Below are 27,102 nucleotides of genomic sequence, written 5' to 3' on the forward strand. Positions count from 1 at the left end.
TTCAATAGACACATGTTTGATGCCTTGGCCTAGGGGCTAACTTGATGGAGCTGTATGGATCAGGTTACCAGATATGCAAGCATCACAAGCATTAGCCTTCTCTGTTTCCCCACGTCCTGTTAGTCTATCGTTACTAGTCAGGTGGTTTTTGTTGTTATATTTGGATCAATCTAAAGAGACTAGATCAAAAAAAGGGAGCTCATAGACATAGATCCTGCAAATACGTATGCACATGCTTAACTTTATGCAGCCGAGTGGTCTTGTTGAGCTCTGTGAATACAATTAAGCATGTGTATATTTGCTGGAGTGCGGCCTATGATAGTGCTTCCATGTGCACAGCTTAGGTCATTGTATGAAGTGGCGTGATGGGGAAATCATTGCAGAGCTGCTGGGGCCTTGTGGAAAAACTTGGGAAACAGTTCTAGTGGCAATAGTTCTGTTTCCAGAATAAGTTATCGTTGTTTCTCTTTCATCGTCTTTTATTTCTCAGGGTATTTGCATTTTAATGGCTTGATCCTGCAAAGTGCTGAGCCCCCTCAACTCCCACTGAGGTCAACAGGATTGGAGGGTGATCATCTGATCAGTCCCTAGAAGAGTATAATCGTGTTCAAATATTAATTTGCTCCTGTTTTCTCTTCCTTAGCAGAAACCATCCTTATCTTTCTTTTAGACTGCAACCAAGTGTTGTCACAGAGGATTTTGACTTCAGGTGGGTTATAATGCCCCAGGAGTATTGCAGTTTAGGTGTGCAGCACTCCCCGCGTACTAGATGCTTTATAGAGTGGATGTGCCTTTGCAGAATAAAACTTGTTTTCATACAAATCTCCTTACGCCTAAGTGCTAATGGCATCCCCTGCTGTATGAAAGATGTGGAGGGGAGATTGCACTCAGCTTTCCTGAGCTATTGGCAGTAGCTCTGCTCCTCCACAGCCATGGCCCATGATCTAACTCCCGCACTGCCCCAAGTACAGGCATTAAGGGTAAGGCTCAGAGGCTAGGGCCACTGCTACAATACTCCAGTGAGGATGCTCCTCTCTGGTTTACAGAACTTCTATAGCATAAACTGCTGTAGGTCTTTACCTGTGAATAAATTGCTCAGCAGCAATGTTCAGCCACAGACATCAGCACTGGAGAGGTCTCCCTTCATTCAGCATCAGATGCCTTCTCCCATTGCACTGACTGGCAACCCATCCTTTTAACACCTGGCTACTATCCTATTTCAGCAGAAAACATGGGCAGAGTCTGGACCTTTTGAGGCAGGGCTACAGGCTCTCTTCACATCTTACATGGAGCATGCAGAGAAATCTGCTTCTTTCCCATGTGGGGGATCCACTCTTCTGGACTGAGTCCATGTGTGGATCCTGGACCAGAGAGCATTTTGCTTTTAGTAAGAAAGAAAAAGCAAAGAGAAATGCAGGAAATATAATGACATATTAGGCTGAATTGTTTCTAAACAACGATTTTCAAAGTTTTCTAGAGCAATTCTGCACCTCTTTCTAAAGGACGCAGCCGTGACGAAGGCCAGGTGCACTGGATAGCAGAGGTACATTATGAAGGTCTAGTTTCTCACTGTTAAAGCTTGATATAAGATCCTGGAGACGGATCTGTCTATCTGCTGAAAAGGAAACACCTCGATAGACCGTTTTTAACAAGCACTTTCAAGCTGCTTCATGTCTCTCACACAATCTTCTTAAAGACAATAGTTGTGATGGATTTGACCCGTTTGCTGATGGCTTAGTAACTTGACCTGTATATTGGTATCCTCTAGGTTGGATGGCCCTAAAAAGAATGGGGCGCTCTTACCACATTAGCTGAGGAGTGGGGTAGGGTGCGGTGGGGTGGGGAAGAGATGCTAGCTCAAGGCAGAGAAGGGGAGTTGCACAGTCCCCTGCACCACCTTATTTTAGCCTCTGGCTGTAGGAGTCATTCAAAGATTTAAAAAACTGAGGACATTTTTCCTCTAACAAATGCAAATGGGGATGTGTGTCTTACTTTTCAGCTGTCACATTTCCTTTATTAGGAATAGTCTGATCACATATTGCTGGCATTCGACATCATCTTTTTATCACTTTCTGACTCTGAGACTCTAGGCTGCCTTGATCTTGCCTCACAAGAGATGCTTGTAGAAATGTTCTTTAAAGTGTAGAGTTATGAATACATTCGTACAACATTTTATTTAAAAGTAAGTTTTAGAGCATTAAGATTGAGATGCAAAAGCTCATCCTTGTAGGTGTTCATTTTGTTCAAAGGGTGGTGCGTGTCAGACAAATTCATGTTGGAGTCCTGCACTGGGACAAATTTAAATACCTTCATTCTGGCAAATGAAAGACTTGATCCTGCAATAACCAACAGGAATATTAATGTGATTTAAGGCTGCAAGATTGGGCTCAGGATTTGTCATTCTTTCAATTTTTTCATATTTTCCTCTGGAAAAGAGAAAAGGAAACAAGGTCGGTAGCTCCTAAACTGAGAGAAATGCAGAGTCAGAAATTTTCCTCCATTTGCGCAATCCCATTAAAGTCACTAGCTAATAGCAGTGTTTCCAGCAACTGGTACGTGGACTGGCACTGGTTCCTGCGATCTCCTTGATGCAGTTTAGAAAGGCAGGAAGCCGGTCCCTGGTATCAAAAAGGGTGAGAAACACTGGCTTATAGGATCAGGCCTCTTGAGAGCAAACCTACTTTAGCGAGTAGTCCAGTTGTGCAATCTATACATCCTTTCTTGCCTCCTAGCGTCTCATGCACATGGTGAAATTTTCTGTAGCACAAGTTACATATTACAGTTATACCTAGCACTTGAGCAGGTTCTTCAGAACAAAGTGTCTGCATCCGATGTTCCATTGTTGGTACAGTTTGATCTGGACAGGAAATTTTAATAGACTGATCATTTGTCATGGATCAGAGTTTCAGTAAATGTGCATCTGGAAGTCACTCAGGCCCAGAGCCTCAAAGGTATTTGTAGGTGCCTAAATCCCATTGAAATCGGTGAGAGTTAAGTGCTTAAATAACCTCAGTTCTGTCTCTCCCTCCCTTTGTTTACTCCTGTCTCATAAACATCTAAAGTGAATAAAAATGTATTGGGGCATGTCCATCAGCAAAGTGTACGTGATTTAAGGTTTGGTTTTTAACTCCTGTACCTCAGAGAAAATGACATTGGGGTGGGCCTGAATTCAGTGGTGGCAGTGGTACAAAATGAACAGCCGGACTTGGCTTTAATGGCACATTGTAGTTGATTTGAGGTCTCATAGGAATATACAAAGCTTGTTGTAGGCTTTTGTCTTTGTGAATCTAAGTTAATTAGGATAGAACAAGTACAATGGTGAATGAGTCAACAGTAGCTTTAGCATTAGCAAATCAAAGGTGGAATCTGTTACAACTGTACTGGTATCAGAAATATTCCAATAAAATATGGCTGTTGAATTAGCTCACATTCACCTTTTTTCTCCATTATCCTTCCATCTTTCCAGGATAGGCAAATGCCCTGAATAGCACAAGTAATGGTATGCCCTCAGATATTCATCAACAGAGTTACATTCATCCCTAGGGAAATCCTAAAGCATTCTGCCCTTGCTAAAGGAATATTCATCCTGCAATAGCAAAGCTGAGGCTTGTCAGTCAGCCTCAAAGGCACTGTTTGTTGCCCCCAGATATTCTGATTTCTTCTTGTGCTTCATCCACATTTTTCTCAGGATGCCAGGTGTTCCGCACAAGTTGTTGCCAGTCAAAGGTAAAGAGGCATCTGCTTCTGGGGCGAGGGTTAAGTCATGCTCAGTGTTCTTCCTCGAGTGCCTTTTATGGCTAGAGAACAAAGCAGGACACACAAAATGTTTCTCTCTTGTGGCCCTTTGCCAGGTTCATTCACATTTTCAATGACTAACTAAACAAGCTGAAATAACCTTGCTTTAACATAAGGAAAAGAGCTGCTTAAACTGGGATGTAATTAAATTTGTTATAAGTAGATCCCTCTTCCAGCCTCCCATTCTTCTGACTCTCTCCAACACTGACCCTCTGTGCCAAGTGAGCAAAATATGGATTAAATATAAATACAATTCAAATAGTGAAACTAACACTGCAAAACAGAGTGACAGCTGGACTGTATTTTGTGCAAACCTCACCTCTTCCCTTGACTCCTCTTTGACCTCATTGTTGTCATGTCTAGAGGCTTGATTCCACAAACCTCCCTGCTCATGACAGCAGTCCCTATGGGCTAGACTGAGCCTAGACGCAGCCCCGGCTAAGGGCCAGCACGTGACTGGTCTGCCCCACAATTCCTTTTCTCCCCTCTTGCTCCAGGAGAAGTGACTGCAGCTCTGGAAAGAGTGCAGTTTATTTTCCTCTCATGCCTGGCCTTCTGTTCAAATCAGCGAGAAGAGAGGCCCAGCCAAGGCTCTGCCCATTCCCTTCCCCTCTCTGGCTCCTCCTCATCCATTTATTTGCAAGGTGGAAGTATCCAGGGAGCAGGGGCTGTGCTCTGCACCTGACCCATAAGCAAGTTCTTGATAGGCTAATGCTTGGTGGGGCCTTTACCCCCCAATCTAGTCCAATTACTTCAGTTCTATCACTTCCTTGTTTGAATATTCATGTGAGAGTTGGGGTTGCAGGATCACATCCTACATTACGGCTCAATCCTAAAAACACTAATGGGTATAGTGTTCACCACGCCCCATTAAAGCCAATGGACTATGGGTAAGGCTATGTTTATGTCACGGAGGTCATGGAAATCACAGAATCCATGACTTCCAGAGACCTCGGTGACATTCTCTGTTTCAGCCCCAGGGGCTGCAGGACTCTGGAGCTGGGAGCCAGTGGGGCCCTGGCAGGGTTCCAGCGACAGGCGACAGGGGCCCCCTACAAGGTTCCAGTGATAGGTGACAGACTCCTGAGGGGGCCCTCGGGATTCCAGCCATGGGTGACAGCCTTGCGCAGGGGAAGGGGAATGCCTTAGGCGAGCAGCTGGGATGTCCCATTTTCAATTTGGGAAATATGGTCACCCTGCAGCTCCCAGCCATCGTGGGTGGAGGGGGGAACCCACAGCTTCCAGACACCACAGTGGCATGGGAAGCCATGAGGCAGCAAAAGTCACAGACAGGTCACCGCTTCCCTGAATTTTTGTTTATTGTCCGTGACCTGTCCGTGACTTTTACTAAAAATAACCATGACAAAATCTTAGCCTTAACTATGGGTATGCCTACGTTGGAGCTGGAGGTGTAATTTCCCGCTCGAGTAGACATACACACGCTAGTTCTGATCAAGCTAGCTTGCTAAAAATAAAGAGTAGTCATAGCAATGTGTGGGATGGGAGGGGCTAACTGCCCTGAGTAAGATCCTGTCCAAGACTGTAGGTACATACTCAGGACAGCTAACCCCTCCCACCTATAGTTCCACCGTGGCTTCATTTCTATTTTTAGCACACTAGCTTGATCAGAGCTAGCACAGGTATGCCTATTCAAGCTCGAATTCACATCTCCAGCTTCAGTGTAGACAACTCCTAAGTCTGGTGGAAGCAGGTAAGCACTAGGCCCAGTAGTGTTTGTGACATCCTTAGATTGTAAGATCTCTGCAGCAGGCACCGTAGGCCAGATCCTCTGCTGATGTAAACTGGTGTAGCTCCATCTATTTCAGTGGAGATACACCAGAGGAGCAGGCCCCAGGTTTATAATTTGAGTGTAAAGTGCTATGACCTATCTAAATAATGAAGAGAATAAATATGGGCTGGTTGTTACTGCCTCCAGATACCAATGCATTTATCTGCATTAATCTCTGGTGTAACTCGATTGACAGATTAATTTACATGAGGCGTCCAATTGGCCCATAGGAGCCATTTTCTATTTAATATAATTATCTGTTTAGAAATATAAGGAAACTGCACTTTATAGTGCTTCAGTGCTTTGGGTTAAATTCTGCAGATGACTTCAGTCTGAAGTCATGTAATCAAGGGGTCTGAAGGATGTAATCAAGAGCAGAACCTGGGCCAGTATCTACATGTAATGACCCTGGCTATTCCTTTTACTTTCTAAGGGAGACCTTAGCTTGAGTAAATTGGACTCACTATGACACACTAGTTAGATGTTTATAAATAATTACTCAGACATCACTAACTTTTTTCTAATTAAGCAACAGAAATTAAATTGACATATGTCCAACACTTTAAATAGCCTTAAGATCTAAAATGCCTAGGTTAATAGTGCATAATCAAGAAAATAACACCTTAGGCAAATATTTTGGAAATTAATTACTCATCTACTATAGACCATTGAGGTTTATTACTCCAATCATGGGTAATTTGAAACTGACTTTTTGTATGTGTGTGTGAATTGATGACCTACAGTCTGGGCCACCTGCTGTTTTTCCTTACAGATAGAGCCTTGAAGCCCCAGGCAGAACTGCACTAGGAGTGGGTGGATGTATTGAAAGGGGACTTACACTTCTGCAGAAGCACTGTCCTGTGTAGCTGGCTCTGTGGCTGCAGCCCGTTTCACTGTGATATGGGTGACTGGGAATGCCGAAGTTTGCTAGGGAAGAAAAAGGTCATTAAGAAACTTTTACACATTTCTTTAATGAATGGGGACTGCAGGTTACTTGGGGACTTAAGGGGAAAGATTTTTAAAAATACCATAAATTGCTGAAAGGGAGAGCAAATTAAGGGCCTGATCACTGAACCCTTAACCACAAAATAATCCTTACTAATGTGAATAGTCACTTCAATGGAGGTGCTCTTGTGAGCAAGGATCACGCGTGTGAACAAGGGTTGTGAGACTGACACCTAAAAAACTCGGTAGGTTTCACTGCTTTTTTGGTAAATCATTTCTTCAGTACTGAGGGGCAACTACTCACCTGCTATTAGTGGGTGCAACTCCATATTGGGCCCTGACTGTGTCTGTAAAGTGGGGATAATGATCCTGACTTCCTTTGTGAAGCACCTGGAGACCTACTGATGAAAAGGGCTAGATAAGAGCGAGATATTATTACTACCGCTACTTCAGGCTACAACTAGAATGGCTAGTTTTCCTGAGGATGTTGGACTTAATTCACTGTGGTTACTATTACTTAGTGGCTCCACTTTTCTTGAACCAATTTATATGTGTCACATAGGATTAAACTGAGAAGACTAGTCCTTCCTTTTTGTGTTTTCTAGGGTTGTTCCAAGAAGCAATCATTAAAAATGTCGGAAATTGCTTTTGCGAATCTAGTCCAATTTGACCAGTTTAAATGCAGGTAGGTGACGTGAATTTTGTATTGGGCGAAAGAGTAAATTCTCTATTCACTTTTTTCATACCATTCATGATTTTATAGATCTCTACCATATCTCTTTTCTAAGATGAACAGCTCAAATCTTTTTTAGTCTCTCCTCATATGGAAGTTGTTCCATAGCCTTGATCCTCTTTGTTTCTCTCCTCTGAACCTTTTCCAGTTCCACTATATCCTTTTTGAGATAGGGCGACCAGAACTGGGCATAGTATGAATCCATGGTATGCCCACACCGTGAATACAGTGCAATTATCATATTTTCTGTCTTATCTTTTATCCCTTTCCTAATAGTTACTAACATAGTCTTAGCCTTTTTGACTGCTGCTGTGCTTTGAGCAGAAGTTTTTCAGTGAGCTATCCACAGTGACTCCAAGATCACTTTCTCTGGTTGTAACAGGCATTTTAGAACCCATTATATATCTAGTTAGGATTATTTTTTCCAGTGTGCATTAGTTTGCACTTATCAACATTGAATTTCATCTACTAGGTAAAGCACATCACATACAGGTAGCTGGTCTTACTGAATTTTACTTACAGAAGATTTTCCATCCGACTGATTATCACAGGATTTTGATGACTCTTGTTCAGAAATTCCCACTGCAATGCAGAATTAAGATGCTATTATTGGTAATTATTCTCCTGGACTTTATGTAATTAAAAGATTATGTGGAAAGATCCAGTAATTAGAGTTATAGTTCTATTGGATTTGACTATGGCCAATTGCAAAGATCTATATCACAAAAGGGCTGACTACCTTTTGTTATACAGGAATGGGAGAACTTGGAATTTTTTAAGTAGACTTGCAATGCGGTAGGGCAAAATCACTCAATCTCCCATTCTTTGGCTTTTGAAATGGTAACTTCAGCTATTAACATTGGACCAAGCCTTCAGGTCCTTACTCCGTGCTTCATTGTGCATGGCCTTGTGTGGGGGCAAAAAAGGAAGCTGCAAAGAGCATCTCCCCCTACCTCCCTCAGTTCAGGCATTTCCATACTTTTGAGAGCTTCACTTTGCTACCTTAATAATGTTCTTTTAACATTGTTTTTGTGTGTGTATTTTTCTAGATTTATTTTTTAAAGCAAATAGTAAAAACAGAGATTCCATCATATTGCATCATATTGACCCCCATGTGGTTCATCAGCAGGGTTGGATCTCCTCCATTTGAGCTATGGCGCAACTGATAGAAGTAGTAGCTTGTCATCCTCTGTGTGGACCAGATCTAGGGGGGTATGAGAGTGCAAATATTTGTTGATAGCAGAGAAATGGTGAGACTCAGGAATCTTGAGTTCCATTCCAGGCTCTGGAGGGGAGTGTGTTATGGTGGACACAGACACTTCTGCCCATTTCCCACAAGCTTGTCCCGGTCTGCTCCATACCCTCCAACCTGCCCCTCTCCTAGTCCTGCCTCTTTTCCCATCCCTGACTCCAGTCTCATTCCCCTCACCTACCCAGTCCCAGTTTCCATTCCTCAGGCTTCTCATCCCAGTCCCACTCTCCCTGCCTGCCAATCCTAGTACCCCTCTCCTGGCTCCTTGTTTGATTTCTCCCTCACCCTCGCCCCCACTGTCCCCGAGTCCTAGTCTCACTCCTCAGACTCCTCATCTAATCTGTCTCTCTGGATCCTAGTTCCAGTCTCTTTTCCCAGCCACTCCCAATTTTTTCCCCACACTCCAGGTCCTTGTCAGATCTGGCTCATTCCCCCCTTTCACCCTTCACTGGTTCCTAGTCCGAGTCTCATTGCCAAGTCAGTCACAGTTGATCTCCTCTTGAGCTACTCATCCTGTCTGTGTTTCCAAACCCCCAACCAACTGGCTCTCAGTTCCCCATCATTTGCCTCAGTGGCTCCCAGTTCCAGTGTCCTTGCCCAACCAGTCCCAGCCTCCCCTTTCCCCGTAATTGGCTCCTAGTTCCTGCCTCCCCTCCCTACCCCCTCTCCAGCTCCTACTCTCCTTGCCCAGCCAATACCAGTCAGTTTCTCTCCACCTTTAGTCCCAGTCTCCCCAGACTCCTTGTTCCAATCTATTCCTTTCCCTCCTTACTGGCCCAGCTTTTGTGTCTTCTTCATTCAAATCAGATGCTGGCTCCTTCAAACTGAGGCTCACTGAGACTACAGGAGAGAAAGGCTCCCTGCTATCAGTTTGAGTGTTTGGCCTCATCTGGGCCTGAAGCACCTGTAACAAGGAAAGTCCTTCTGAGCCCCAGTAGCTCTGGGCTGGAGCATGCTCAGTCACTGTGGGGATGGTCACAGTGCATGTGCACCCCTGTCAGGCTTGAGCAGGCTCAGTGAAATCTAAGAAGTCTCTACTGATCATGTGTGAACTGTGTTTTTTCAAAGACTTAGAACTTGGCCAAATTTGGGTGGATTGTAATGGGCGGGCTAAAGGCACTTTCATGACACAAAGGCCACCTCCCTGCCAAGTTTCATGACTGCTATAAAGCATAAGGGCACTTACAGCTGTACAAAAAAAGAGTTGCAAGAATTTTTTTAACATTGGCAAAAAAATGTATTCTCAGAAACAGCTGACCTGTTTTGTACTTCTGGAGGAATTCTGCGCCACTGCACATGCACAGAATTCATGTGCCGTGCAGATTTTTTTTCCGCAGAAAATACATTCTGCGAGAAAGGTACTGTGGTTATGCCTTTCACCCACCAGGGGCCATTGTGGCACCAGAACAGAGAGCAGCTGCTCATGGGCCAGCACCAGCTGTGGATAGGGAAGAGAAGAGGCTGCCTTCCTCACAGTACTCTGGCCATGGGGCCAGGTCAGGAGGCACAAGATATGGGGGGATGGACAGTGTGGGTCACATGGGGCTGCTAGGTGGTCACAGTATGGGGTTCAGAAGGGCTAGTTGGCGGGACAGATGGTTGGAGGCTGAGTGGGGGAGCAGGGCCACATGGGGTTGGCGGGAGAGGTACCAGAGTGGGGGTGCAGGGCCACATGGAGATGGGGGAAGGAGGTGCAGGGACATGTGAGGAGGGGTGGGTGAGTGGGGGTGCAAGGACACATGCTCCTCCGTTATCCCTGACTCCCCGAAGCCTTTGCAGTGCTCTTGATTGGTGCGGGAAATACATTTCTGTATTGTAGCTTAAAGTAATTATTACTCAGAGTTCTCTATTAATATGCCTAGTAAGGAATCTATTTTCAAAAAACATTTTGTGAATCTTTTTTGTTGTCTGTATTGTTATAGACATAGCTGTTGATACGTATTTTGAAATAAATTACCAAAATAATACAAACTGGCATGTTTACATTGTGTTATTGTGACAAATAAATATGCAGAATTTTGTAGAATTTTTCATTTTTTGGCACTGAATTTTTTTGAGATACCCATTTTAATGAAAACTTCATGAAACTAGAAGGCTGCAACATCAAATGATGTTCTGAGCAATCAGCACAGAGATGGCAGAGTAATGAAGTCAAAGCCGAGGACTTACTGTGCTTGGCGGGACAGAATCCTTCCTGTTCATTCTGCAAGCGGCCAAAGTTCTGCACCGCATCTTTGTACAGGACTTGGGTGAGATCACCTTGGCTTGGAAGCAAATCCTCTGTCCTGTAGGGCTGATAATCAGACACTGCTACCACCTACAGGAAAGAGACAAAACTATCCAATTACAAACATCCTTCATTGGAGCTATGTATGAATGTAAGGCATTCAAGTCATTACATTGGAATCTCTATCATTGGTTCTGTTGCATTTAGTCCTTCAACCTGTTTCCCCATAAATGAAAGGGGAATATTTTGATTTTGAAGTGTGAGCATGAGGAATGAGAAACATGTTGGAAAATGACCTGCATTCTCTTTGCAGTTGCAATATGTATGTGCATCTTCCCGTATTTATCTCAAGGGCTAAAGTGAACATTTAAAAAGTGACAACCGATTTTGAAAACAGTGGTTTTTGGATGCCCAACTTGAAACACTGTGGATATAATTCTCCGTAGTCTTGTACCTGGGGCAGTCTTCTTCCAGGTTCGTCTTGGTGGTGGGAGCATCCTCTCCACAGACTGCAGGGGTGTGCATGTGGCTGCTTGCTTTAGTGGCCCCTTGAAGAGCACAATGAGCTTGCTTTTGCTTGCAAGAGGTCAAGGGGGAGCTCAAAAGCTGGGCTGCCACAAGAGGGGTGAAGGCACACACCACAAGCCTGCACTCTCCCTAGCCATAGTCAGACACATTAGCCATTGCACCACTGGCCCTTGCACCTTAGGTTCTCTCTGGGATGGCCGCGCTGCCTATGTGAGGCAAAATGGTAGCATGAGGGGAGACCTTCGCACTCTCAGCTCTGCCTTCCTCTCGCAGAAGACCAGGAGAGAATGCAAGAAGAAAGGCATCAGCGGGCAAAGGAATAGGGAGGGTTTAAATTCTCATAGATTATTTCCCGGATTTCCCCCCCTACCCCGCATTTGGGGCTTCATCCTTCAACTGCGCTGCTGGTGCTCAGAGCCTCAACTCCGTGGGGCACTCCTGGGTTCCGGGCTTCAGCCCCATGGGATGTGCTGGAGGTTGGGGTTCCGGGGTTCCCCCACGAGGCCCTGCAGAGCCCCTGAAACTGGTACTCTGCTTCCCCCAGGCATTTGAAAATATTTACCAGCCTCTTCCGGACAGCTCCAGCTGTATTTAAGCCCTGATTCCAAGGATGCCAATAGCTATAGGCCTCTTGCGACTGCTCAAGCAGTCACTACTGGCCCTCCTGTAGCTACTGCAATCTCCCAGTCCCCCTGTAGCAGCTACTCACACTCTGCAAACTCCCAAATGTGGTGCCCACATAGTAAGTGGAGTTTGATGATAGGAGCACATTATCCACACTCTTGAGGATCTGCATCAGCTGTGACTAAGGTGCATGCAATCCAGGCTGTAACAAAACCCTGGATGGTTTGGAACCTGGTTATTGGAGGCCCATCACACACTGCCATAATTTGGTCAGCAGAGACACTCAGACTGCACCATCATCAATTGGATGAAGCTGCTGCTGGCAGGACATTCTCCATTCAGACCCTCAACTATGGGATTTTGCTTTCCTCCTTGCTCTGCCAGAGGCCAGATGTATTAATTTTAGGGCACTCTGCAAAGCCCATCTTTTCTTCCTGGCCCTGGGGACAGGTTAGGGAGTGGATTGCTCTCCCCCTCGATGTATGACAGAGGAGGTCACACCCTTTTGTCAGACTGGAGGAACTTCAGTTCCTTTGCTTTGATGTTGGCCTCGAGAGGGTGTCTTTGGTAAGTATGATGCTAGTTGTGAGGGCAAGAAAGAGTATGTGATAGGTTCTGATTTATGCAATTTATGACATGCAGGTGGATTGCTGCATCTGCACAGAGCCTCACTGACTTCAGGAAAGCTTTGTGTAGGCCCAGCGGTATACCTCTGCCTTGTAAATTTCAGGCTTCCATGTGTACGTGGGTAAGTGGTTTGTTTTCAACTCTGTGCTAATCGTAGGATGTATTTATTTAGCCCTGTTACCTATGTTTTTTAAGATTTCTAGTTATATTAGGGACAAGAAGCCTTCAGGCATGAGGAACTATAGCAATAAATTATAACATTTCTGTCACACTAACTCAAATGTAACAGCATAACCCTCTACTGAACATTCCCACATACACATACATTTGTTTGCTACATCTAACTAATAGCAGTACATTTTCACAGTTCCTTATCTCCTAATGCGTAATTTCATCATGACTGGGACTACCCAATGTGTTACTATAAGAAGTCAAGACGTAGGTAGGCCAGGAAACCAAACCTGTTGCAGCCCAGTCCCAGTTTAGATCTAAACAAGATTTGACACTGGTTTAGGTCATCAGGAACATGTTGGGTAAATCACATAGATTATTTTGAAATCACTTTTCTTTTGCTAGATGTAACAGTAAATCAAAAGCCATGTGGGTTTTGAAGTTATTCAGGTGAATTGCCAATTATTGGCAGAACCATCCACATCAAGCAGCATTACTAAGCTTCTCTCTAATTATTTGATTACTGTTTTTACTATGCTTTACTGGGTTACCCTGTTCCCATGCTCCTGAATTCAGAGGCCAATTTTCACCGACTTCTGTTACTGAGTTCAACAACTGGTAGTTATGGTTTAACAGCAGTGAGGCAGTACATAGTGGTGCTGTCTCGTAGCGCCGGTGTTAAAATGAGCTTGGAACCAGTATGAAAAAATGGGCAAGGTAGGATTGAGGCGTGTCGCACAATAATGTGTGGGCTATAGCAACAACACACAAAAACACTCTTGGAATGAACAAACAGCATTCCCATTCCAAAGATCCAAGCAAACAAACAAAGGTGAAGCAATTAATTACATGACTTTGATTGTGATTTTGTAGCTTAGCCTCTAAAGAATTATGCAGTCAATGGAAAAATGCCATATTTTATGAGCTACGTTCTTGTCACTGGGCAGACTAGGCACTAATTTTAGCAGTGGAAGTGCTAGAGTGTACGGCAATATTTGCCACTTTTTTTGCCATGTAATCAAATGTCAGTTTCAGTCAAGACTATTTTTCGGTATTCAATCAAGATAATTCCAGTCAACATTTTGGGGGAGGAAGAAGGGAGAATGGGAGGAACAGATGAGGGGTGTCCTATAGTGAAAATGTAGGAAGGTCAAAAATGAGCATATTGAGGGAACATTTGAATTTTTAAATCATGAGTCTTTTTGTTAATTTCCATGATTGCCCTCTTGGAAAGGATTAATTTTAAAGTGACTGAGGTTACCTCACAAGGTCAGTCACATGAATGTATAAATCACTTAATACAACACTGGCATGCTCCAGTGCTGCTGCTATGAAAGAACCTGGCAGGTTTCCAGATTGCTTGCTATTTTTGCTCTTGTCTGGGATTACATTTGTGCATCCACTCGGATTACCAGGGTAGAAGACCTCATGCCACCCAGGCAGAGCTACAATGCTAACAGTAGGCAGATGTACAAATGAAAAAAATATAACCACTCCTTTTCTTTGTATGGAAGAAAAAGTTGACCATCACAAATATCCTCAAAGGCTTGTATTCCAGCACGTGCAATGCTATTGGATGATTACACATTAGCTGCAGTCAGCTGCACTAAACTGAAGCATGGAAATCAACAACTACAAGGTTTGTGTGGTTAGTTAGTTATTTTTGAAAGCCCAGTTTATGTCCTTATTTTCAGTGCATAGACTATCCTTGTGCTGTGGTGCTCTGATTGTAAACATGGGATCATCAGCACTGACAAAAGAGGACAATCAAGAGGATTATTGTCTAGGAGTGGAAGAAAAAGAAACTATAAATATGTACAAGATTTCTTTTAAAAAGTGACAAGACAGGCACACGCAGCTCAAATTAAATGTTGCAGAAGTCACTGCCTAATAGTAGCGATAAAGGTATAATGAGATTATAATGATTATGCTAAAGGATAAAAATAGCAGAACAAGATTATGACTAGAGCTGGTTAAAAGTTTTCTGTCAGAAAATGCTGATTTGGTAAAATCAAAATGTTTTGCAGGAAAGTCTTGATTTTGTCAAAAATTTCAACAGGCGATTACCTAAACGTTTCATTTTAATCAGGTTTAAACTAATTTAGATGTATTTTGTTTTGACTTTAGCATTTCAACTTTAATATTGTATATTAGTCAAAACAATGAAGTTCAAATGAAATGGTAAAGTCCAAATGCAGTATGTCACAATATTTTGTTTCTTGAAAAATTCTGAGATTTCAATGTTTTTGTCCTGATTTAGGACAAAACCAAATTTTGAAATCTCTGAATTTCCCATGGAGTTGAGATTCCATTTTTCTGGCCATTTTAAATTATGATTTAGGATTGTAGGAATGAATGTTTGAGAATGTTTTTACTCATTCAAACACCTTGAGTGTAAACTTTCTGCTGGGACTGATCTTTTTGAGGTTCATGTTCCATTTAAGACCTTCCCATTAAGATCTATGGATGCAATGGGCTGACTGAGCAACCAAGAATAGGCACTGGGATTGGAAGGAATGTAGTGCGATGGTGTTTTCAGTCCATTGATAGGTATGTGGCACAGCAGAAGTAGGGAGGATTCCTGAAGTAGAGAGTGGAGCCTGCTGACTCTGGAGCACAGAGTGAGAGAATAATCCAGAAGGGAGGGAGCAACCGGGGAACTGGAGAAGAATGTCTGTGACAATGGAAGATGGTGGTGAGAGATTTCTATGTAGGGAGCTCTGCAGAAGAAACGGGTCTGTGGCAAGCACAAATACCTTCCAGACAAAGTCTCAAAGCTGATAAAGAGGGGTCTAGATAGAATGAGAGAAAGATAAGGCAGAACTGTCAAAGAAAGAGCAAGAAAGAAACACAATAAAGGGTATTGGAGGACACTATGACCTGGCTAGATGGATTTTGGTTGGGCAAGGGAGGGAAAAGGGGGCCCTAAGACAAAAAAGCCAGGCCCAAACAGCTGAGCCAGAGTATCCGAGCCTGCCAAATGGCCTTTCACAGGGGCTAAGTCTAACACTTATGTTATTTCCATTGCAGCAGTGCGGAGAAGATGCACTCAGGATTGGGGCCCACAGGAGTTGTACAGACACATAAGTAGACACAGTCCCTGCTGTGAAGAATTTACAGGCTAATTAAGGGAAAATTGCAACAAATGAGTGTAATAAACAGTAGGAGGGAAAGGAGAAGTGAGGATGAGGACAGGATCACACATCTGCACAAGCTCACTATTTAAGCTTTTGAAAAGTTAAAAAGTTTAATAACTAACTGCTCCGACTCCTTTGGGTTCACTTGTTAGCTCTCCTTCACGCCCACACAAGGGAGTCAAAAGGTATAAGGAACCCCACTACTTTCTTGCATGGGCTATCCGGATTGCTGGAGCTTTTGTGTGTGTGTGTGTGTGTGTGTGTGTGTGTGTGTGGCGGGGGAGGGGGAGGATCAACTGCTGTCAGACTGTTGCTCTCTTTAGCAGCTGGGTGAGGAGTGAGTAATCAGGAGTGGGGGAGTGGGCACAGCCTTGGCTCCAACCCCCAATGCACAAGTCAATGCTCTCAGTGCACAAGCTAATGGTCCAGAACTGGCACAGAGGGAAAAACAAGCTGTGCTAGCAAAAAGGGCTGGCACAGATTGCATCACCCTGGATCAAGGGGGAAGTACCAGACTGTAAGTCTCAGAGGGAGTCACAGGCTGGTTCCTGAGGTGAACTACCCTCCCAGCTCCTTCAGATCTGAAGGACAATCATTTTCTGACAAGATATTAAGTCATTAATTTTGTTATAATGTTTTAAATTAATTTTGAATAATTTTGCTTGAAAAACAAATCTTTTTGAAGAGTTCAAAAAACCTTTTTCTAAATACCTGCAATTTTCCAGAAATGTTCTAAAAGTTTTCCCCAGCTCCAGACACCATTTCAGTTCTATGCTCCCCATGCCCTGACCTGGAAAGGTCTGCTTTCCCATTTATGAGATTTTCAAGGAGAAGTTAAGTCAACTTGAATACAAAAAAATGGATATTTTTCTTACTCTCTTTGTTCGGATGTGTTGCGTGCTTTTGGCTTTTCTTCTAGCTGGACTACATGCTGCAAAGAGAAGGAAAGAAACACAATCAGAGTGCAATAGTGGCTGACACGAGAGACGACAGCTTCAGACATGGATGTATATTATAAATTATTTAGGATTTTGTTGATTAGCAATAGAAACGGGAAAATCTCAGGTTGGTGTAATTTGTTATGAGATCATCAAAAAGGCAAGCACAATTTATTTGAAATGTCATTACTAGCTCTGATGCTGTGTCTTTGTAACACCAACAGACCCCGGACGTTGGCGAGCAGGATCAAACCTTGGGCCTCTGGAGCTTAGTGCATGAGCTACAAGCCATATGACTCTTAGTGAAAGCTGGAGAGCAGACTCATTACTCTCTCTCTCTCTAAGTGGTCTCAGAGCCACTAGATGGGACAGAACACCACACCCAGGAGGTGTGTGGGTTACACCTTCACTCTGCCTGCAATAGTGTGCAGTGCTAGGATAAGTTTCTTGTTCCGCTGAAAGAACCATGGAGTATCAGGCATAGCTGGCAACATAGGAATTGTGTTTTGATGGCTGTAGCTGGCAGCACCACTCACAATATTTGTGATTGTCTTGAAACGCCATGTAATTACATGAGATTCTTGGCTTTCCTTTAAAAAAATGTAAATTTCTAGCTCTTGTAATTCAGGAGAGAAGCTGGAAAAAATGTGGCCACAATGCACCCAAAAGACTCAAAAACTAGAAGATAAATAAAAAGAACCCAAAAGGTGGCATTAGTAATATCTCATGTAACTATTTTTAAGCCAATGCCTTGATTTTTTTAAATTGGGATTGGCAAGGCTGTAGCAGTGATGTTAGGTGAAATATGCACTTGAAAATAGTTTGTGCACATTTCTTTTACTCATGAAACTTAGGAAGCAGATGCAAAGGCTCTATAGTAGTAGATGGAGCTTCTAACTAAGTCTCCAAATGAAGCTGATTTTCTTCAAGGAGGAAACGGGGTAATGTGGCTCTCAAAATCTACAATGCTTTTACTTGCATCAAATGCCACCCAGGGGAAGACCTTCAATTCAAGTGACCTCTTGCTTTCTTCTAATTGGGAAATAAAAGCAAGAGGGGACATTGCCTGAAAAAAACCATCCCTCTCAGATTTTAGGATCACTGTGTAGCTGCCATATTGTGAAGTTCTCATTCATTAGAGCTGTATGAATAGTGCCTTTCAAACTTCACCTGGTTTCATTACCCAACTGACACAGCCCAAGCTAAAGACATTTTTGGAGAAGGCCTAGGCCCAGACTCAAGTAAACATGGGCCAGTTTATAGTTTTATATGGAGATGAGAGGTAGGTTTGAACGGTGGACTTCAGAGCCAGGTAATCTAGCTGTGCTGATGGAACATATTTGTGACACACTGTACCTCAGAATGACGCCTTGTAACCCCCATATTCATCATTCATATATGGTTGTGATATTTTGTACAAAGCATGCCATGTAAGGTATCATATGAAAAGTCATGATCTGCTGAAACCCACTGTTCTGTCCAAATATGTCTATCATTAGTGTGTATAAAGTTATGAGATTGTGCTGTACGGTTGTTACTGAAACATGTTGTAAGTTTGATAGTGGCATGCAAAGGCTCCCTGCCCAGATGAGTGTTGACCACCCATTAATCAACTCAACTATCCAAGCACCACACAATGGGAACTGCTTGATTACTGTGACTTGGGGGTTGCTTGATCACTGTGACTCAAAAAGTCCACCAGGACATGCCTGGGCTAGTGTCTGCCAGGCACATGGGCCAAGGGTATAAGACAAGGGACAGTAGCATCATGTCTTAGCCTTTCTCTTCCCGCACCTATGCTGGACACAACCGGGATGCCAAGAAGACAAAGATCATCAGAGAAGACTGGTCCAGGCTTCAGGGGGAAGTCTGTGCATTAAGGACGGTAACATCCAGGGGGTGAGAACATTGCTTGATCTAAATACTGCCTAGTGTAATAAGGTTTAAGATTTAGATTGTGCACTTATTTTTATTTTCTTTGGTAACATCTCTGTGCTTTTATGCCTACCACTTATAATCACTTAAAATCTATCTTTCTATAGTTAATAAACCTATTTTATATTTACCTAAAACAGTGTATTTTGCTTGAAGTGCTAGGGAATTATCAGCTCAGTTACAAAGGCTTGTGTGTGTCCTCTCCACATTGAAGGAGGGATGGGCTGGGTTATAAACTTACACTGGTCAAGCTTCTGACCAGGGCAGAATGGTACAGCTCAGGGGTGAAAAGTCAGGGAGCTGGGGGGAATTGGCTGATGCCTTTCTGCTTGTGATTCATGAGAGGCTTTGGGTGTTTTCATGCAATCTAGCTGGGTGTGGGGCTCTACCTGCTGTTGTGCTGAGTGATAACAGCTCCCGGGGGGGGGGGGGGGTTTGCTGCTTGTCACTAGCAAAGCATTGTGAAAGCCCAGGCGGTACCTCCGTTCCAGGTTGTCCCCAGGGATCCCATCACAATATTAATGACTTTTTATTAAGCTATGAAGATATATACATTATTGCCCCTTTGGCTCGAGCAGTTAACTACTATTCTGGGTCTAGCTGTATTGTTTCTGTTCAGAGAGAAAACTGATAGTGCGAGAGCGATTTCTTTGGTGCAATCCCTTTTAGTTGCAAAAAACATAGACAAGTCCTGTTTCCCTGAACACAGTGGAAACAAGGAACAGCAGGCAGTGTCCTTGCTTACAATTCTAAGCCTGCCTGTTCAGCCAGCACTCTGTCCAAAAGAAACTCTCTTTCTTGGCTTCCTCTCGGAGCCATGCTACCCCATGCTTCTCTCACTGCTGCTTGCTTCTGCCACTGATGCACAAACCTGCAATCCAGTCAATGCCCTTGTGTTTTTGCCATCCATTCCCAGAGAAACCCCTCTTATTCTCCCTGAGTTATTTTGTACTCAGGAGTTCCACGTGGCCAGTGCTGTGGGTAGTGGCTTCTATATTTTCAGCTATACTAGTGCGTAAAGGAGCTCAATTGCTTCTTCCATTTAGGCAGAATGGAAGGCAGCTAGCATACCCATCTGCTTCAATTAGGGCTTTGCTTGCCCATAGATCAACGACGTGCTTGCTGGTAGCCACCAACACCCTCCAGCACAACAGTATATTTAAGCTGAATAACTGTGTGATCTTGTGTTTCCTCTCCCCATCCCCTTCTTGTTACTTGTTGCCTTTCTTTGTATCTTTAAAGCTAGATTGTAAATTCCCTGGGGCAGGTTTGGCCCCGGTCTTACTCCTTGTGCTGTAAAGTGCCTAGCACACATTTGAGTGCTGTGCAGTAATTAGGAATAATTAATCATTTCTACATCATTCAGATGTGCAGGATTTGGTGTTCTGGTTCAGGCCCATTACAGAGACAGGTGGCAGGTTGCAGCTGCGAAGTTCAGATCCAGATCTTAATCCAGATCCAAACTTTGAGACTGGGGGAGTCATAGGGTTATACAAGCCTGCAAGATTCGGCGAGTCTAACTCCCTGTCAAGATGCAGAATTTGTTGTGTCTAAGCTGTCCAAGACAGATGGTGATCCAGCCTCCTTTTGAAAACCTCAAATGAAGGAGCTTCCACAACCTCCCTAGGCAGTCTGTTCCATTGTCCAACTGTTTTTACAGTTAGAAAGTTTTTCCTAAACTTTAATCTAAATCTGTTTTGCTGTAGTTTGAGGAGGTTTTGGGGCCAGCGTTTCTGTTCCAGCTTAAACTCTGGTCAAAACCAAATGAAGCCTGCAGTTTTGGATGGTTTGTTGCAAAATCAGGTGTAACTCTTAATCTCCAGCTGAGTTTTGCTTTGAGTTCTTGGGATCATTCAAATTCAGGGGTTACCAACACAAATTAACATTTGTAAGGCGCTTTGAAGATGTGTTAACTCTAGGTATTATAATTTGACTAATGAATCATTTAATGCAATGATTCTGGCTCTCTCTATACTACTATGAGGTATCGTTAATATTGGACGCTCATCTCCCATTAATAATACTTTGCTCTTACACAGAGTTTTTCATCCAATAGTCTGAAAGGGCTTTGCAGAGATGAATGTGTCTGACCATGCAGAGTTTACAGAGAGGGAAACTGAGGCATAGTGAAGTTAAGATCAAAGCTTTCAAACTTGAGTGCCTAATGTTGGGCACCTAGACTCATATTTAGGACCTTAAATAAGTGGCCTAATTTTAGAGGTGCAGGGGACCTGCAGCTGCCACAGAAAATCAGGCCACTATTTAGATGTCTTAATATGGATTTAGGTGTCTAACTTTAGCAACCCAAGTTCAAAAATTTTGGCCTGTATTATGTTTCCATGGTTATACAGCAAGACAGTAGCAAAGGCAGGACCCTGACTTCCAGGTCCATGCTCTAAACTCTAGACAATACTGCCTCACTATAACACATGGTGCTTGCTCACTTGACTCACTACACTGAGAATGTACCCCCAATGTAAGAAATAGTTACAGGTAAGTATAAAATGTGACACAGTGCTCAGTTGCGGGAGGGGGCTGTATAAGCATCAGTTAAAATAATACACATGCCATTAAGCGGTTATGGCTCCAGTTTTGCCAAGTTCATGAAGTGGGAAGGAATTCATAGGCATCCTTACAACCTTTTGCCTGGTGAGGTTTATATTTGAAAACAGTGCAAGAGGGGGACAAAACCAACTGAACAGAGTGGAGGGGATTTTCCATAAATGATATAAATAAGCTATGACTCGTTTTTGAGCCCAGAGGTGTCCAATGAAATGAACAAACAAAAAACCCCACACGCAAGCCTAGATTTCACTGGGTAAGTGATGACTAAATTCACTGATGCCTTACAAACAAAACATTTAATTAAAGATGGGGGCAGAAAAGTTTAACTGATAGAAAAATTACCCATGTCTCTCAGGGCAGTTAACCTATTTAATGTTTTACTGAACAGTGCAGGGTAGTGTTGTTTCCATATTTCTCTAATTTGGGGAAATATTTTGTTATTTGAATTATGTTGCTGATGCCCAGATACTCCATGGTGAGTGCCTGATAAACATGTGTAATGATGATAACCTTGCACATTTCAGCTTATTTGTGAACCACTGGCCAAATCATTGTGTGTGTTCTGCCAATGTAAGCAGCAATCAGCCTACATGAACTGAGGAAAGGAACTGCATGAAAGGGAAGTCACAGCACTGGCAAACATACAGCTACTTGAATAGCCATTGAAGTATGAGTGAATCATGAAGCTAGACATTAGTGACCTACTTGCACAGGAATACGACAGCAGTGAAAACGGCAGAGAGACCATTGTGAACATATTTTTCTTGACGGGATATAAATTCTAGCAGAAACATGCTTCTGTAATTTGCCTGCTAAAAGGATGTTTATGTGAATGATTCACAGAATTTAACAGATGAAAACAGATACAATGCTGGCCACATCAGTGCGTCTATTCATGTTGTGGAAATAAGCAGCAGAGTGCCTACGTTTACAGCTTGCAAGTGCAGATTAGATCTGTCCCCCTTCCCCACCCCAAAAATAGTTTTTCATGCTTTTATCTGGCTTCTTTTGGTATAAGCAGTTACTGAGTTTAAACTATGTTGTTCAATCAAATGGATACTGTGTTTTGTCTGGTATTTATTCTTCAAATCACCAGATGTAATTCATGTTAATACACATTCATTTCTAGGACATGATTTTGGAAATGTTCCCCTTATTGATCCAGCAGACACTTGCTCAATATATAGCCAGTTCCGGTGAGCGAATAATTCTTCATGGAATTACATTGTCATTTTCTATGTCATAAATCAGCCCTACTGTTTTGAGCTATGCCTTATTGATCACCTATTCAGAATATAAAAAAAATCACATGGCATCAAGAACATTCATCTCACATTTTTTCCTGTGGAAATATTTCACGTCGACATTGTCCAGGCATCTGCATCCATTAGCTTCAGAGCAACTAGAGAACACAGAAGTGCAAGTACAATACAGTAGAACAAAGAGATGAGTTTATCACTTGAAAGGATTTCTCTACTGGTAAAACATTTTAGATAAACGACAACACTGTCTGTTACTCTGCTTTAACATGTACTCACATTTGGATGAAATCACAGTGGTGAAAACTTCTAAATTTTCATCGCTGCAGCTGTAAATCTGGTGCATTTTTCACCTCTCTCTTCTGACTGCCTATCGGCTTCATGCAACTGCTCTGAACTTCTGGTAAATAGGTTTCACTAATCCAATCTGGCTCTGTGATCATTGTCCAGGTCTACAAAAGACAGACTGATGCTGTGATCTCATCTCATTCCATATTCTTAATTGCAACATTTTCTACTACCATCTGTCTTTCTATGAATTCTATTAATGCAAAGATTTAATTTAGCTGTTACTTAAGCCTTTGCCACATTTTATTTTGTGTGTCCTTCCTCCTATACGGTTTGCCAAAGCCTCAGGAATAAAAGTGGTTAGTAATGTAAGCAAGTTGGGGCTGTTTTGTACAGCTGGTGAATTATCAAATTGGATATCTGCTCTTTGCAAAGCTACTGCTAGGCATTCTTTTTATGATTTTTCTTAGGTTTAATGTTATATATTCTTTTACATTTTTAAGTCTCTCCATATAATGGGAATCCAGTAGTTGACACATGTAGTAAGAAAAGTATGTGGTACTTCAAAGTTTCTATAATTGCATATGTACAGACGATAGTGCCTAGATCCTTGGTATCTTGACCAAAATTTTCAAACATGGGTGCCAACAGTTGGGAACCTAAATCTATATTTAGGCACCTTAACAAATGTCTAATTTCCAAAGGTGCTGAGCCCGCATTGAAATCGAAAGAAGTTGTGGCTCTTCGACAGCTCTGAAAAATTTTTGGGTGTGTAAATTCAGATTTAGGCACCTATAGTTGAAAACTTTGGCCCTAGATACTACATGTGATGGGTGTATTAGAAATGCCTTGGATAGATTTACTAGAGCACTCACATAACTCGTGTAATAGTTACCCCTAATTACTGTGCTTCTATTATATCAGTCCATTGGGAGGCACATTCACTACCAGCATGCAAATGTAATTGACACAGAAGTTAAGCTAGCCCTCCGCTAGAATTGTTAACAATCCATTATTGTATGCGGAGCTCTTCCTAAGCTTGAAAACTTCTCTCTCTCGCCAACAGAATTGGTCCAATAAAATATATTACCTCGCCCACCTAGTCTAACATCCATTATTGACATCCCCAGATGACAGGTGCTAGAGAAATACTGGCTGTCACTGTCATTTTAATGCAATCTTTTTTCTTTAACCCCCCCGCAATATTTAACCAGTTATAATCCTGGACCAGGAACTGTTTCAGCTTTAGGGGTTTCATAAGAGGACGAAGAACAAGCTGGCATCACTTGTTACCTTCCAGGGCAGTTTCCTGCTGTTTCAGGGAAGCAAAGCTATTAGGCAATCCATTGTTACAGAAAATGCTGGAGTGTTTAAAATGATCAGCGGGATGGCAATATAATCAACCAAAAGTTCAATTAGTTTTTGATTTATTGTGCCACATGTTCTGCTTGTATGACTGATGTCATTAACATCAGGCTCGGCTGGCGTGTTCATCTGTCTCTGCCTGGCTCTCTCCGAACAGGGACACACTCAACAGATGGGGAATTTCACGGCCACAAATGGAATTGTTTATCTTTCTATTGTTCTTGTGTCAAGCAATCAAACCAAATCCGTTACCCACCAATCAAAAGATCAGCGCACCATCCTTTCTGCCGCAGAGGAGGTTATGCAGTGGGGATTTAAAGCTTTTTAAAAGGATAGAAAAATAAGCAAGCCGAACACTAAACTGTAGACAAAAATGGAAAGCAAGAACAAATTTAGCCTTTTTTTAACCTGCAGATTTTAGGAGGCTTAGGAGAGGAGATGCTTCCAGGTTTTAGCCATTAAATGTTTTTCTAATTTGGAAATATACTTGAGATTTAGTTTTTTTGGTTTGATTGTTTTTTAAAATCACAGATGTAATTTGGCTTTTGTTGTATTTTAAAATAAACACAATGATTGGCATTTCACTGTTTCCCCCTGGGCTTGGAGGTGGAAACAAAATGTCAAATTTAAGAACAAAAAGCTGGTTACATGTTGGCATAAGGCTTTATAGCCTGGGTCTTGAGCAGGCAGCTCTGAACATCCAGTCCTATAAGAGACTTTGTACACAGTGGATAACAGTTACCCCTGTGCGAAAAACCAGCACAAGGTCTATGCACCACCTAAGATCACACAATAGAGTACAAGTGAGCCTTAACAAGTGCATAGGCCTTGTGCTGGATCTCTGCATAGGGATTGATTTCACCCAGTTCAGAAAATGAGCCTTCTGCTTCATTTTCCTCCACTCCCATAAAAAGAGGACCAAGCATTAGGTATACCCAGGGTCTGATGTGGCCTCCAGAGCTGAGGAATGGTAGTCAGGGTTTACAGATTCTACTCCTAAGTCTTGCTGATCTTGGGCAAATCACCTCTCTGTGCCTCAGTTTTTCTAGCTATAAACTAGGTAGGATACGACCTATGCCACAAGGATATTGCAAAGCTTGACTGATGTTTGTCAGCTGCTTTGAGGTCCTTAAATGAAAAGAGCCACAGTAAATTAAATGTCAGGAAAAAATTGCCCACACTTACTACATGAACATTAAACGTCTGTTGGTAGAACAATGTCATAGGACTCTGTATGACTACCCAATAGAATAGGTCACTCCAGGTGGTTTTTAGGTCTAGATGCAGAATACTGATTCTTCTCAAAATGTTACAATAAATGCTATTCTTCCTATTGGTAACCAGCCACTGGGACCTTAGGAAGGATATTTGTAACTATGATTTTTAAAAAACAAGACTGGTAAGCTCCGTGGGGCAGGGATCATCATTTTGTTCTGTGTGTGTGTACAGCACCTAGCACAATGAGGGTCCGGTCCATAACTAGGGCTCCTCGGGGCTCCAGTAAAACACACAATATATAATTATGTATTAAGGGCCTGATTCTTCTGTCCTTACTCACACCGAGTTTGCCTTATTCTGCACATAGTTCCATTGAACTCTCAGGCTTTCTGCAAAATTGGGTGGCAATCTCACAAGAATTAATTGACCAGAACTAGAAAACAGGCCTCTTCTAGTTCTGGATTTGGCCTGGAACCCATCTTGTAGGGACAAGTTCAGATGCAGGGATATGAATCTCTATCTCCCAAATTCAAAAGTCTAGAAAACAAGGTTCTGTTTTTTGCCCATTGCTAACTGTGCTGCTGGCTGGCAGACTATGTGCCAGGTCACGCCAAGGTCCCCATGGCTCAGGTGAACACTGACAAATACATAGCTGAAATCTGTCTGACTCACCTCTGTGTTAGTATTGTCAAAACAGGTATTAGAATGATGATAATGTGATTGAAGTTTAGACTTTATTGCATGCTTCTGAGTTGCTGCGTGTGTTAATGTCACTTATAACATTTGTATCCCATACTGTGAGGTAATATTTGAGTGCTGTGAACCTCTGAGACTATAAATCACTAGACAGGAGAAAGACATTAGTTAGTGTGAAAGGTTGATCTTCAACAGAAAGTGTTACACCCTTCCCAAAAGGAAAGGTCCAGCTGTACCAGATCAACTATTGTGGGAGCTTGCATCTGGAATTTCCCTATGTATCATCAACAAGAGGACAAAATATTTTTGTTGCTCTGCTTTCCTCTCCATGAGTCATGCAAGTGGACTCCTCCTATCAGCTGAGTTTTCTGCTCAGAGCACATGACAGGAGGGGGATAAAAATCCCAAACAAAAGGAACTTGCTATCTCTAAGCTACTTGGACTTGGGGGAGCAAAGGGGCATAAGCAAGAGATCCCCAGCTGCTTAGCCTGGGTTAGGCCTACAGGACATGTAGAGCTTGCTGATTATAGAAGCTTCCATTACCTTTCAAAACTTATGTTTGTAACTCATTTGTGTATATGTAGTTACCAGCTTTAACCTTGTAAATAACTCATTTTCTTTTCCTAATTAATAAATCTTTATATATTTTAGTATAGGATTGGCTATAAGCATTGTCCTTGGTGTGAGATTTAAGGTGCAATTGCCCTGGGATAAGTGACTGGTACTTTGAGAATGGGAGTGAGCTGTAGCTCATGAAAGCTTATGCTCAAATAAATTTGTTAGTCTCTAAGGTGCCACAAGTACTCCTTTTCTTTTCTCTGAATATTACTGTGATTCCTGGTGTAAGAGACCATATACCACAAAGATAAGCTCACTGGGATGGTGAGATAGATTGGAGTACCCAAAGGGACTGTGTATGACTCCATGTGAAAGCTATAGTTATAGTCAAATTATAGTACTTGAGGAGTTTACACTTGATAACTAGCTGGCAAAATCCAAGTATAGATCT

The 27,102-nt window shown here is 42.6% G+C and overlaps 1 protein-coding gene across 1 annotated transcript; it reads right to left on the bottom strand.

The window, feature by feature from the left end:
* Positions 1–1,618: 1,618 nt before the first annotated feature.
* VXN (vexin) lies at positions 1,619–22,948 on the bottom strand. The gene is made up of 6 exons (XM_074943061.1): positions 22,805–22,948; positions 16,704–16,759; positions 10,684–10,831; positions 7,783–7,844; positions 6,423–6,511; positions 1,619–3,797 (listed from the first exon to the last, which is right to left on the bottom strand). The coding sequence occupies exons 1-6, from the start codon at positions 22,869–22,871 to the stop codon at positions 3,611–3,613; spliced, it is 609 nt and encodes a 202-aa protein (XP_074799162.1). The 5' UTR covers positions 22,872–22,948; the 3' UTR covers positions 1,619–3,610.
* Positions 22,949–27,102: the final 4,154 nt, after the last annotated feature.

Source organism: Natator depressus, chromosome 2 (genome assembly GCF_965152275.1).
Source record: "Natator depressus isolate rNatDep1 chromosome 2, rNatDep2.hap1, whole genome shotgun sequence".
NCBI classification, from domain to species: Eukaryota; Metazoa; Chordata; order Testudines; family Cheloniidae; genus Natator; species Natator depressus.